Source organism: Olea europaea, unplaced genomic scaffold (assembly GCF_002742605.1).
Source record: "Olea europaea var. sylvestris unplaced genomic scaffold, O_europaea_v1 scaffold537, whole genome shotgun sequence".
NCBI lineage: Eukaryota > Viridiplantae > Streptophyta > Magnoliopsida > Lamiales > Oleaceae > Olea > Olea europaea.
This window is the reverse complement of record NW_019263695.1, coordinates 733,442-748,765: the sequence shown is the minus strand read 5'-3', so window position 1 is coordinate 748,765 and position 15,324 is coordinate 733,442. Positions and strand designations below refer to the sequence as shown.

At 34.2% G+C, this 15,324-nt stretch overlaps 1 protein-coding gene and 1 long non-coding RNA gene across 2 annotated transcripts; one reads left to right on the top strand and one right to left on the bottom strand.

The window, feature by feature from the left end:
- The first annotated feature begins 1,400 nt into the window (after positions 1–1,400).
- Positions 1,401–2,616, top strand: LOC111388941. The gene is made up of 2 exons (XR_002701655.1): positions 1,401–1,526; positions 1,628–2,616. It is a non-coding gene; the product is annotated as an uncharacterized LOC111388941 (long non-coding RNA).
- A 1,951-nt stretch (positions 2,617–4,567) lies between these two features.
- On the bottom strand, positions 4,568–11,506 carry LOC111388925 (transcription factor MYB3R-3-like). Its single transcript, XM_023013754.1, has 9 exons — positions 11,366–11,506; positions 10,839–11,030; positions 9,789–9,840; positions 9,372–9,429; positions 8,552–8,646; positions 8,329–8,432; positions 7,791–7,919; positions 5,024–6,103; positions 4,568–4,875 (listed from the first exon to the last, which is right to left on the bottom strand). Exons 2-8 carry the CDS (start codon positions 10,982–10,984, stop codon positions 5,038–5,040), a joined length of 1,650 nt encoding a protein of 549 aa, XP_022869522.1. The 5' UTR covers positions 10,985–11,030; positions 11,366–11,506; the 3' UTR covers positions 4,568–4,875; positions 5,024–5,037.
- Between the last annotated feature and the right edge of the window lie 3,818 nt (positions 11,507–15,324).

Sequence of the window (15,324 nt, the reverse complement as noted above, 5' to 3'; positions counted from 1 at the left end):
ACAAATGACCCAACACATCTATTTATAGGCAAACTCTTGTTAGGCAAATTGGCATCAATAGCTAGGATTAATCTTGATCCAAAGGTTCTTATTGGTTGCAAGTTGTCATCCACCTCCTTAGACCACACGGTAGTCAAGTTGGAATTTGCTACTTTGCAAGTTGCATGTCTCCTCACTTGCAAGTTGTCATGTTATAAGGTCCATGCCCCTTTCCAACTTTATGCTAGTTGACATGTCCCTTTTCATGCAAGTGTACACTCTACAACTCATATGCAAATGGGCATGTCTTCATCATAGTGGGTAAGTTGGACTTTGCTTTCTCCATCAAGCTTGTAGTAGTCAACTTGGACTTGGCTTCCTCGTGTAAGTTGCACAAGTTGGCACCTGCTTGCATTCAAAACCACTGGTCGTTGTCCACGGTATTTCTCCCTCCCATGACAGTGGTTTTCACCTAAGAAAAACCCACTTTCGTCCCTGTGCCCCTTGCTGATGTTTCCCTGGTCTACGTGGTGCCTACACAACCTAATTATATTTACTACGTGCATTTGTCTGCACAGTCTACCTGTGTTGCTACCTGCATCCTTTGTCGCAGTGCCTGTACGTTCTTGAGTTTTGCTCCCCCTGTCGCGAGACCTATGCTGGTTTTGTGTTTTTCCAACCTGTGTCTTGTACTACCGCAAGAGCCCATTGTCGGCGCTACTCGATTTTTCCAGCTGCATCTTGGACGTATCGGTCGTGACCGTGGAAAACGTAAGTCATTTCCCCACCAAATTAGGCGACGCCCTCATCGCCATCTATCGCAGAAGTTTAGACATGATTTGCTATAGGCCTATCTCATTTTCCCATCTAGTGCCATGACATTTCTGTGTCATGCCAAGCCTCAAGTCTCTCCCTTGCGGTTTGTGACATATTGCTTCAAAGATTTCTTTTTGAGAAACAGATGATAAAACGCGATTGCCTTCAGAATCATGATCATTATGGGTAGGTGTATTCACTACCCCTTCAATAATCTCTTCATTAGCTAGCTTATTTTTATTAGTTGTCTAGACCTAGAATTCGATTTACAAATTCGTTGTTTAAATTATTACTTGCCCCTCTCCTAGCCACCTACCTACTCTCTAAGATCGGTTCAACACTCGCAACCAATGAGAAGCAAATACAATACGAGTACGAAAGTACAAATTTTTTCTACATAGTGACTCATCCGAGAATTAAATCAAATAAGCCCTTTTAACTCAATGGAAGGTAATGCCATGATAAGGCGTAAAAGAAGAGATTTCTTATTTTTCAATTCGAAGGTTATCTTTTTGAGTAAGCCTAATACTTTGTACAGGAGTCTTATGGGGATATTTGATCTTCAATTTTTGGTCTTTGAGTACAAGTTATTAGGCTTTGTGTGTGTGTGTGTAACTTGTGATTTTGCCTTTCAGGTGGCCTCTCATGGGCTTGATCGAAGTTCAAAGGTGCTTCAGCAAACTACAATTGGTTCTTTTTTCATGTTTTAGCTTCAAAATATGTTGAACAAGGTCTGGTTTCAATCTTGGATTTGGCCACTTTTTTTATTGTATTTTTTGGTGTCTCTCCAGAGATTCTGCTTGTATTTTCATCGGGGTAACTTACGTTGCAGGCAGAATGGCACTTCGAATCTTGGTTGTAATTGCAAGATTATGCTATTGTCCATATAATCAACTTCTGGATTTGATGTAGCAGAGGCAGCGCCAATCAATTAAATCTACAATTCTTCTTGCGGTTAGGTTGCTATTTGTTTCTGTAGTGGTGGTGGTGGTGGTGGTTTTTGTATGATCTGTTGTTGAGAGTACTGGATTCTCTGTTTCTTATGTTTCTTTAATAGTATTTCTTAAAAATAAGATCTTTATGCAGGAAAATCATAAGGTACTGCGAATTCTTTTGTTGATTTATTTGAAATTTCATCAGTTGGTCGGAGTTGGTACGAGTCTTTCTTAAACACACCCTGTTTCCCATGTTACGACTGAGATAACACGTGAGACAGACATGATGAACAATAAGTTACAGTTACTATTTACAGATTAACTACTTCAGGTCATATATTTTAAATTTGTGGTACGTATTATTTTCTTGAAAATGGGTTAAGAGAGTTTATTTGCTTTAGATAATTAATATAAAACCTCAGAAAAGCAATTGCTGGACATTATCGACATGGCCCTTTTCTCTTCTGAGTCACTGGGTCAAACATCTCAAATTGTGTTGGCACTCTAGTTTTGGCACCTTTATTGACACTCGTGTCCAAGTCCAAGTCCAATCAGCATTTCCCTAGTAGCATGTCAGCGCTGTGATTTCGAGATTTTGATCTTTATCTCATGATTATCTACGTTCCACAGGTGATATGGATTGGCTTAGTGGTCCTTGGCATTGGTTCTTCGGCAAGCAGCTTTTTTCTTCTCACCGATTGCGTTATGTATAGCTCGTTTTATAAGCTGTAAAAATTTGATTGGTTGGTTTTTTACTACATTTGGTTATATAGTAATCCCAGATTAGTGTGATGTAGATAACGTAACCAGCTCTATGGCTTGGTAAAGGTGTGTAATGTTTTGTACTTGATATCTGCCCTGTGGATCCTAGTAAGATGGAAGCGCTCACCAGTGCACAAGAGAATCTGCTTTCGTTGCATTGAAAAAGACATTCTATTGGAAAAGAATAATACTGCATAGCAACGGTGATGTTAGAACATCAATTTAGGTTGTCATACTTGGTAGCACAAGAGAATTTGCTTTTGGTATATTGAAAAGGACATTCTACTTTAAAAAAGAGTAATACTGCACAACAGCGAGCTTGTTATACTTGGTAGGTATAATTAAATGAATAATGTAATCTTCCATTTAAATGAATCTATCAATTAACATCATTTAGTCATCAATTAGGCGAGTGTTAGCACTAACGAGGTTGAATAACATTACTCATTTTGAAAAGGGCATTAATTCTAGAGCAGTTGACTCGTGACACAGTCTTGTTAATGTCACTTGTTACTTTCCAAGAATTCTAATTTGGAAGGTAATAAATATTTATTAATTATTCATTTCTTTAAAATGATAGTACTGCCCAAGCTCTCGCCCTGTGCGGGGCCATTGGCGAGCGTTTTGTAGGCTTTGATCCAAACCCACCAATTTACATATTCTCCACTTGTCAAAAACTGGGGGTATCCTCTAAGGAAGAAGTAGTTTGTGCAACACCAAAAGGTGTTGTACATGTACACCCCCGTCACAATGATGTGAAGCCCGTGCCATTTTTTAATGCCCAACCCCCCCCCCCCCCCCCCCCCCCATTTTTTATTGCCCCCTCCCCCCCATGTGAGCGGGTTGTAAGCCGTGCGATGTGTCGAGCTGTGCACACAAAATGGCTCATCTCTTAATGTCCTAACAGAAGTTTCCAACTTGAGATGTGTAAATTCAAGATGTGGCCCTTTGTAGAAATTATCATTAATTAGAAATTTATTTGAATTGTCTATTAAATTCTTTGATGATAGGTACTTGTGTAGAGTGCCAAACAAATTCAAACTTATCTTCCATTTTGAATAGAAATCTCATTTTAATTAAAGTACAAGAATCTTACCTTTGATTAAACATATAGCATCTAATTTTCCAACGTGGAATAAGTGACTTCATTTTCCAACCAACTTCATTCGTCAACCAGTCTACTCGTGAAGCAGAACATTATCTGGCCAAAGAACTCTCATATCTAACTCATAAATCCCTCTTAAATAATTGGTAAAATCCAACTTGCATAACCCAATTTCCAACAATATCTACTAAACATTTCTAGTTATTTTCATATTCCAGATAAAATGACGTACTCTCTTCTTCATTTTAATCTACATTTCAATGACAATTCCACAAGTGACTTTTCTGGCTTTACCCTGCTCCCAAGTTTACAAGTACCTTATAAGCTAGCAAAACATGCTCTAATTGTGGTGTTTAATCGAATTACTTGGATTCGGTAGATCAATTTCTTAGGTTCACCTGTAATTTCATCTCTGGACAGCTCATTTACAAACAACGCAAAGATCGCTCAGATTAACAAGGAAAAATATAAGACTTCAAAGAAATTCCTCCCAAAATTGAGATATGGATTGAACAATTTTACCCCACTCATAATTTTGTAAAGAAGTTATACTGATACCCACAAAATGTAAATATACAACCTCAGGAACTTTAAGACTTTTTCATGATTTTCAAAATTTTCTGCAATTATTCAAAATAACAGTGCAATTTGGCATTGGAGACTACATGAACAACCTAAATAACATTTGTATGATCATTAGAGAGGAATCACATGTATAAAGAAAAAGTTCGGAAAATCAGAAGCAGCAAAGTAGGAACAACATGCTACATGCACACAAAAGGTGGCTCAGCCACTCGTCCACTGTATGTGAATTCATACTTGGATCAGAAGTTAGCACCAATAAGAACAATAGGAGAATGCAATACATACTATCAAACTTTCAACAATTTTATTAATTTAAATAAGCTCTCAAGTCTCAACCTAATTAAGTTTTGGAAGAACAAGATTATGTATTCCAAGAACTATGCTATGAATATAAAAACATTCCTATTTCCATTGATAAAGGGGTTTCTGTACAAATCAATTGAATCTTGATATTTTCATGAATACAATGATGAAACCTAGCATTCCCAGTGCTTTTACCGAGAGGCTAAGATGGTAAAAGTGAAGACGTACCAAACATGAACTCCAGTTTATCTTCAAGAATGAGATTGTATGCTTCTGGTAGTTATAACTTAAAAGTGTTATCTTGATCGCATCAAATCTTCACTTTTAATCAGTTCAGCTGCCATTTCTACAAGTTCTTGATCAAATTTAGCAATTTCCAGCCCTTGTTAGCTGATCACACACAAACAAAAACAACAAATGGAGTAAATAATGATTGTTGATAAGAGATCAGCAACAGCATATTTGTTGATAATGTCATTATTTTTTTCATACAAAAGAAAAAATCAGTTAGTTGTGCTGAATGCAGGACGATACTTACATTGCCATTCTCACTCATAACCGTTTCTGACGGGTATAGACGAACTTTGTTACAGGAGGGATTCCTCTGACCGTTGAATCCTCAGACTTAATATTTTGGTCACAGCCCTCTTGCTCCATGTTAAATGCAAATTCAAGCTGCTTCTCGACAGACTTAAGAACAGAAGTCCTTTTGGATCTTAACCGATATGGAGGAGATAAATTATAGGACTTGCCATTACATAATCCAATGTCAACTTCGCCAGAAAGATCTCTATGCAAACTCAACTCTTGTAACTCCATATTCTTTGGACTATTCATTTGATTACGATCATACTCACTGGTAGATTGACATGTTTCCTCAAATGCTTCCCTATCTACCCGGCAATTTTTACTCACTGGTGCAGATAACTGACTTCCAGACTTTCTTCTTCGCAATATGGATGGTGTATTAGGAAAGCTTTTGGCAGCAATTTTCAATATGGATTCTGGAGTCTGTGCAAACAAATTTCCTCCTTCCATGCTAGGTGGAGTGAAGAAAGTCACGGGAGACGTTATTGGACTAATGTCTGATTCAGAGTGCATCTGAGAAATATTTGGAAGATTAGAATCTATTTCTGGTGGCTCATAATATAGTGTCCCATATAAAGGAATATTATTGTGCAATGAGCTTTCAGTTATTCTGTATTGATCAACTACACGACGTGCTCCACATCTCTCAAACCTGCATTCTGTACTTGAATTGACGGGATTTACTTCCGATGTCATTGACTCAAATGTAGCACCTTCAAGATCAGCAGACTCATTCCGGGGATCACTAGATGATCCAGCTCTATCATGAACTTCGTTAGTAGTTTCTAGCTTATCCTTCCCATCTTCAATTTTACATGTATCTACAGCTCCTGATGAAACTAAGGCGGTCGAATCTGGTCCTTTATTTGCACAAACAAGATCTTCTCCAATTGAAACTGTTCTATTTACAACTCTACTGCCATTTTGGGGAACATTCTTAGTAACTGGTGGAAGGTTCCCAGTAGCCAAATAGAAATCTAACTTCTTCTTCAAAGAACTATTCCAGTGATTCTTGATTGCATTATCTGTCCTGCACAGATTAAAGCCCATTACAAACAAGAATTGCCCATACCAACATTCTGTGTGCAAGAAACAAGAGATTGTAACCCTTTTTCATTTAATGTCAAGCAATGTCCTTTTCCATGAAATATAGCCCTTGTTTGAGCCCCAATATTTGGTAAAAATAGATTTTGGAATATTGATTTTTTGGAGAACGTGTGGTTGAAAAGTAAGGAAAAGTTTAGATTTTACATGTAAAATCATTTTATTAAGAGAATGTGTGGTTGAAAATGAGTTTGAAGAAAAATATATTATTGAAAAATGGGGCTCAAACAAGGGCATAAAACAAGCAAAAATATTTGTTTACTCCTATACAAGAAATCAACCCAAAAGGTGCTATGGATGTAATGGAGAGAAAAACTGAAGAACAAATAAAAGTTCATCTCAAGGAAGTCTTATTCCAACTACTTTATTAATGATCTCAAAATTTTAAATTACTTTCATCAAATATGCAGAAGAAAAGAATTAGGTAAAAGCATTCTAAAGGGTATTTGGACAGAAACAACTTCAGTGCTAAAACCACTTCCTATAAATAAGATTCAGGATGTTTCTTTTCAATTTACAACATTCAGATCTTCACTTACATCCTCAACCTACATATTATGGAGACAAAATTAACTCATCTGCTTCCAACTTCCAACAGCAGCATCGTAGTACAAAATGAAGAAAGTCCAATTATTTGCACATTGGGAACTTCATTACAGTTGTAGCTAATAGCAAATAACACATTGAAAAGAAAGTGTGCGTGTGTGTGTGTATGTAAGGAAAAACAATTATACCAAACTGTTCCAACACTCCACAATAACCATTCTTTTGTGTGAATGGGGCATGCAAACTCCAATGCAAAGAATGCAACCAACTAGTAAACATATCAAAAGTCAAAAGCATCAAAATGGTGGCAACTTAGAAGCGACTTAAAAATATTTCCACCCAGGTAAAACAAAACATGTTTTGAAAATTCTTCTTTTCGGCGAAACATCAATTCATTGAAAAATGATAGGATGTTCAGGAACATCATTGGAAGGTACAATAGTTAAGTTTCATTCTTAACTCATCAGTAGAAGAATCTGCGGGACAGGCATGGTGCTTGAGATGAATGCCAAACTCGATTTACGAGAAAACAAATCTCAAAAATAATTAAAATGTGGGTTGAAAAAACATTAAACACCAAATTAACTTGTGCAGAAAATATGGTATAAATTAAAATTGAGTATCACAAAAGTAAAAAATAAAACAAAGGCTTGAATGAGACAAATGCTTACTAATGAGATGGAAATTACAATAAATCAATATGAGAACTCATGAATTTTAAAGGTGAAATGTAAATCTTTTTATCCTTTGGAGAGAGAGGAGGGTGTCCAACCTCAGGCCTCCATCCATGCCTTTAAGGCCTTTTCTTCCTCATTTTGGATTTTTATATCTATCTACAGAAAGATAATCTTGTATGCTAAAATTAGATATAAATAGTAAAGGTTATTTCATTCTGACTTTTTAAACGAGTAGGTGACCATGAAATTAGATGAAGCTTTAAGGTTAGAAGTTCCCATATGAAAGCTGTAATGCACTCTCCACAATCTAGGTGCGAGCTTCATTATGTGGCTCAACAAAATAGATCTTACTTTCTTCGTATATAAATTTTCATGCATGCATAACAGTACCTTCCAGGTAGTAGCTTTGCTAATTCAGCCCATTTATTCCCATGAGTCCTATGAGCACCCAGTAGAGTAAGTTCTTCTTCCAAAGTCCAAGCATCCTTCTTAATATTTGGATTCAAATGATTGTGCCACCTGAAATTTGTTAGAAAACACTTTCTACTTCAAGAACAAACAAATCAAAATAATTAAAGATAAATAAAAAGAACTTCAGAAAATCAGAGTCCCTATTATAAATTAAACGAAAAAAAAAAGAAAAAAAGAAAAACAAAAAAGTAATGTTCACTGCATAGCATTCAATTTTCAAATGCTTTCTATGCATATACATATTAATAGGTAAATGTGTGAGTATCATCTTGAGAAACATAGCAATAGCATCAAAAGAGTGATTGGCCCAAAAAGGCGCTCCAATCAATAAAATAAATACACTCGTCAAAAATAAAACTAAAAATAAACGAACTTATGGTGGAACAATGATCAATCTGTCATAAATCAACTGGCACTGTTGAGCGTTATAATAATAGTTATATTTTATTTACTTTACCTCTCACGGCATTGTTTCCCAATTCGACCTGGTAATGACTTTGCTATAATAGACCATTTTGTAGGTCCATATTTAGCCACCAGTTCCACAATTTTCTCATCTTCCTGTAAATAAAGAAAGCAATATGAATTTGAAATCACAAACACGAGAAGTCATCAAAACAAAGCATTTCAAATTGACATGAAAAATGTCAATAAAAGAGAGAAGAAAACTAGCTGTCAACCTCGGGAGTCCATGGACCCTTAACAAGTTCTGGATTGAGAACCTTTTGCCATCTATGCAAGCACTGTACTTCTGACCTATCTGGAAAGAATTCGGCTGCATAAATCTGAGTGTTAATACAGGATATATTCTTCGAGCATGACTTAAAAGGAGAGTTGAAAAGAGTATCAAGATGGAATGAAAATGTTTCTGACCAAGGATGAATTCTGGATATATATACTTGAGATACAACAACAATATATTTGGAATCTTTAGACAAAAAATTTTGGAAGATTCCAATCAAGTAAACCATAAATTTTGAAACTTAAGAATGCAAAATGTTAAAGACGTTCCAAATTAGGCAAATAGGAGGTGTAACTCCAATGTAACGCCTACTTCCTGTACTATATAAGTTTGTTCCATTCAACAATATTTTAACATAATGAAACAACTGACTAAAACCAAATGTCAATAATTTCTGAGATGGCCTAGTCTATCACTGTGACAAGAAGAAGAATAAACTAAGTCTTATTCCCAAAAAATGTGGGTTCAACTACATGAATCATCCTTGGCCACTCGGCTCTAATTTTGCTATCACATTACAGCATCTGTTGAAATAAAACACAAACCTAGACATACTTGTATCGAAAAATTTATTTATGACCACCTTAAACACCCACTGTAAGTTCCGCAATAAATAATTTCCTTGAACAACAAATGATGTAAAATATAGAAAGTATTGCTACAAGATTGTAAAGCAATAAAAAATTGCACATCCAATTCACATTCAATAGGTCATTTCTTACAAAATGTATCATGGATTAAAGAGTAACAAATTGTACCTATTTTCTTCCAAGATTTTCCTCTGTAAGCTGCAACAGCTCTTTTTAAAGTATCATCCTGCAGAAAATATTCACGAGTTCCATTAATCATGAGCAGAACAACATGGAAGTGATAGTTTGGGGCAAAACAGACCCCAGTCAAGCACATATACAACTTGGAGAAAACGAAGATATTAAAGAAAATGTGGTAAATGAATAAGACAACAGGAAAATTTAATTGAGTTTCTCACATGTGTAAGTTAAACTCAAGCGACAAATAAATTAACCAAAACAAAGAAAATATCGAGTTAAAGTTGTGTAATTGTTTTAAAAACAAGCATTGAATTCGTTCATCATCAGTATGAAACTAAAATAAATGCCTCCATAATTCATTGGTATCTGCACAATAAATACACATTTCTGAAGAAAACTTATTACCTCCTCTGGGGTCCAACCACCCTTTGCTCTTCTAATTGGACCAGTAGTTCTCCTAAAAACCATATATATGTCAATGAATTTCAAATCATCTGCCCATGGCTTAAAAATCATAAAAATTGTACAAAGCACATAGTGGTTGTCTAATGCGCTTCTAGTGTATGAAGTCAATAAATGCTACATCAAAAAGTACAGGAAAAATACATTAAGGTGTGAACTGTTATGTTAAACTGAACAAACGTGTATACACGTGTCAAAATTTCAAGTTAGTAAGAAGATCAATTAGCTTGCAAAATATCTATAAATCTATGTCAGATGAAAGTGACGTCAATCTCTTGAGAGTGAAAGAATGATCCAAATAAAGAAACAAGCAATCTTCACAGGTGATAATAGCATCTTAACATAGCTAGCATCCTCTACAATAAAAAATCTATTTCAGATACTCCTTGTTTCAAGAATGTTGTTCACGTGTATACACGTGTCAAAATTTCAAGTTAGTAAGAAGATCAATTAGCATGCAAAATATCTATAAATCTATTGTCAGATGAAAGTGAGTTCATATCTTGAGAGCAAAAGAGTAAGCCAATGAAGAAACAGGCGCTCCTCGCAGGTGATAATAGCATCTTACCACTGAGAGCATCCTCTCCAATAATATTTGTTAAATCATCCATTTACATGAGAAAACATTCCCATTATGCTTCTATTGGGTTTACTTAATGATAAATAAATATATTTCAGAAAGTCCTAGTTTCATCAATGTTCACAAACATTAATCCATAACATAATGAAGAAACACAACCATCATAGGACACAGTTTGAATGTAGTGCAACCTTCAATATGCAATAACCATTAAAGTACTGGACAAAGCAATAGATCTCAAAGAAAAGTACATTCATTCAGCACAGAAGAGATTATACAATCAAACCAAACAGTAAACTTCGGTACATGAACAGAAACTAAAACTGAAAAGCAAATTGAATCCTAATTCACAAGATACAGTAACAAATATTTCATTCAAAATGAGCATAGTTAACAAGTCATTAAAACATTACCTATGAGATGGAGATATACTTGTCGGACTACTTATACCCGGTGACTTAAGTGCAGCGCTGCCACTATTCTCGGAAACAGAAGATCTCGTAACAGTTGTTGATTGCTTGTTATCAGGACAGACATCCTCTGGTTTCACTTCTGCCATGTAATCCCTCAAATTGATCACACCTCCAAATCCCAGACTTCCTAAACTGAAAATTCACCAATCCAATAAATAAATATCAAATTTCAATTGCCTCTACGTAACAAAACCTTTTGAAGGTATTCAGTCAAAACCCATAAAAACCCGATCTTAACTAAATATTATTAGCACCAATGATAAGATTAAGCTACCCACAGATCTCATAAACAAGTACTACTAATAATAATAATAAAAATCCCGAGAAAAATAAATCCAGTTCATCAAGAGCTAGTTAAGCGTAAAAAAACAAAAACAAAAACAAAAAAAATACTTAAATTGATCAAAAACCAAGTTAAAAAATTGAAATTTAACAATCTAAAAAAAATAAAAACTACGGCAACTGACCTAATGTATTAAAACTCGAGCTCACGGATTCTAGAGCCCCAAGAAACACAAAATCTCACTTTTAGAGAGAGAAAATTATGCGTTTCATATCGCGAAAAGACCATGTCCGTTGGATGTTGAAGAAAATAAAAAAGGAAATATTTATATATTTTTCGTATATAACGAATACTTGTTAGGGCGTCAGTGACGGTGCCGTTTATAGGCCGTCGAGATTTATGTGAGGAAACAGAAACGGAGATTTAACGGCGGTTGACGGTTGCACGGGACTTGACGAGAGTTTGAACATCAAACGGCATTTACTTACTGTAGACATTGGTTAAACGCCAAATTCTGTAGCGGGTCGGATCTTTCCCGGGTAATTGTGGACCGTGATCCGATATTATTTGAGTTGTCGTTTGATTGATATGATGTAATGGAACGAAATTTTAGTTTTCATAATTTTATATGCTCGCATCTTTTTAACAATATTCTAAAGCATGATTAGACGACAATTAAAGTCGTTAGCCTAGATAAATTTAAGACAAGCTTTTTAGAAGATGGAATTTGTTGGCCATGTTACCCTTGTAGAAACTGAAGCCAACAAAAATAATTGGAACATACATTAAGACTGATAGTAGCATTTTCTAAGTTATAAATGAAAGCATAGTATGTATAAATAAGTTTTTAATTGATGAAAGTTAAAAACATTAAGTCACTTATTTGATGATAAGGTAATGGTTAATTAGCACAAAACGTCCATACTTTTCAATGTTATTGTGCAAAACGTCTATATCTTTCATTTTTTTACATTTTTACCATTACATTTACATTTTATTGCGAAAATCATCATTTTCATCAATTTTCTTGTGTAAAATGACAAATATACCCCCTATTTAAATAAAACAAAAAAAAAAGTTTTAGAATAAATTGCAATCATACTTTCAAACTTTTTTAAAGAGTGTAAATAAATAAAAACTTCAGGATCAAGCCAGTATCCTCCACTATAAATAATAATGAACTTGCAGTACGATTTAGCCTAGAAAACCCACTAGACTCGCTGACCTAATCCTGCAATTTCCAAGACCCACTGGAATGTGATTCACTTACACTTGTTCCCGATCTTTTGAAATTATATATCTCCTGTGGATCATCAAGAATATTTTGGTCTTGTAATTTTCCAGTGCTTTTGGTCCAACATGTATCTTCAGCAATCTCTGAACGCTATTGAGAAAGTATATTTCTATATGTGTATAGAAAATATGTGTTTTGGATTATATGAATTCGATGTTTTCCCAAAATTGTGGTACTCAAGAATCAAAGAATTAATCTAAGGATTATAAGTGTTCTTGAATCTTGGAAAAATGCTATGGAGAAGGAATATAATGAACAACCACACCAAAAATGTACTAGGGCTTGAGTATATATAGTAGAAGGTAAATAAGTAGCATGGATTGAATAAAACTCTTGAAAAAGTGAATTAGGGTTTCACCTAACACTACTGAGCAACTGGTGAGCGATCGGTGTGTAGCTCGAGCGACAGTTGGGCGATAGGTAGGAAACAATATTTCTATTTTTTTGGCTTATGCATCAGATGGACGATAAGCTAGCATAAATTCAACGACTCTTTCCTCCTTGTCCCAAACTCATACGCTAAGATACCTAGTTCATCTATGCAACATTTCAATTGACTAGTTGACTTTTACAACTTTTTATGTTAGTCATTTTGTTTAAATAATTTCCAAATACAATTAAATCCTAACAAATCTCTCCTTTTGACATTCAGTAACAAAACTATACAATATAAGTCAAGAAAGTAAAAACAAAAACTAATCTACCCCAGACAAACTGAATGAATGTCTCTTGCATTATTGTTGAACATGTTTCCTAAAATCAACGATTCAAGTACCAAGTGTAAAAGCACGTAAAATAGGAAATATAATAATTGAACACATTATTATAAATATGCTAGCTAGATTGAAAAGTAATACTAGTGTAAATAAAAGCAACACTGAGACATTAATATCACAAAACATCAAAATTTAAATAAACTATGCATTATGATATAGAATGCTTTATGGTGTAGAAGCGTTATGAAATTCTCATAATAAAAATTACATAATAAATAAAAACAATAATTGAACAATCATGTCACGTATAAATTGAATAATAATTTAATGTTGTTGAAAAGTGTACAATGCTTCTATATTTATAGACAAAATTATTCCCTACTTCTAATAGTATTAGGAAATTGAAACTATAATTCTAATTAAATAAAAGATAAAAAGTTTTATCATAACTATACAAGAAAACTTATAAAAGGATAAATTGTAATTGAAAAGATAAACTTCTAGAAAAGATAAAACATAATTGTAGTAGGAATAGTAGAAAATTATTAGTTGTAGTAGGAATGTACTACACCACTTTATCTTCCCATTACTACAAACTTTCCCTAAAATGCACTCTAATCTCTCTATTCCCCCCCTTTTTGTGACAAATGACTAAGGGGACTATATCAAATACAATAACTCAGAAATGCAGTTGATAGCATGTACAAGCATAGTCAATGATAAGTAAAAATTTTCATATACTTAATTCAAGTTATGATGGAATAAGTTGTATAAGTGACTCGTATATATAAAGTGTCGCTAATCCTTCGTAAGCAAAATTTCAAATCTTAATTTTATGAGAAATGACTTGCTAAACATTACTGTAAATAAGTTTATCCCTCTACTTATGCAAGTCAAACCAATAATAACATATTAGGACTTATACAAGAAACTCAGTTTGCATGTATATTATTCTTTTTTCCCAATGACTTTGAGCTTATATATTTTTACAAAATGTCTACATTTTCAAGCTTATCATTTTTCTGTTCAATTTTTCACATCTTATATGTAGGCTCTTCTTCATTAAGCGACCAAGATGACCCCTGTAATAGACTTTAGGCAAGTTAATCCAAGACAGTGACTTAGGTACCAAGTTATGAGAAACCCTTCGGGCTTAATTACTCGAGCCAAATAGGCTTCGAAGAAGTACATAAGATATTGAGTTCTTTCTTTCAAGAGAATATACTTGAGCTTATGTATACTAAAATAAGGTCAATTCATGTTCAAGGTCACCTTACCAACATATGATTGCCATCCCAAAGCTCACATACGTGGTCCAATCTCACTACAATGTCATAATGTGTGCAGTGCGGATGGTACATGAAAAAAAAAACCTATACTAAGTACTCCATAAATCTAAACAAAGTAATGAAAAATATGTTACAACACATCAATTAAACTCATACTTTGACACAATACGCATTTTCAAGTTCTACATATATAATGCTATAGTTGAAACATTCCCTCCTTTATTTTTATTTTTAGTTTTAGTTTTTGTCAAAACATGAATGTACCAATCACACAAAATAAAAAATTCAACACACAAAACGAAAAAATGCACGTGCCAATGCAAACCCGATGAAGATTCAGAAGATTCACGTACATGAACATACTACCTATAAAGCAAATACAAAAATGAGATACATGTAATAATGAATAAGTCACAATAAATAAGCACAAGCATGCATCAGAGAATGCCTAATCAGTTAGGTATTCAAGCGCTCTTACATTTAAGAGTGCCATGATCTATTTTCAAATTTTTCAGATCATTCTTCTTCACCCAGACTTGTCTAGTGGAAGTATTAATCCTAGTCAACTGTGTCATTAACTTGATCAATTGGCTCACCTGATTAATTAGAAAGTCAATCCAGTTATCAAAATCTTGATTTTTGTCTCTATTGAAGTTTTGATTTTTATTTCTATTTAGAAATTTATGACACCCAGGCATTGTATGTTCTAACTCTCCACAATTGAAACAGGTAGGAATAAATTTAGGACAAAGGTTATGTGATCCCTGATTTCTACTCCTAGATTAGTAGGTCCTACGCTTTCTAGTAAGCCTCTGTCTTACAATTCCCTTATTCTTGGGTTCAG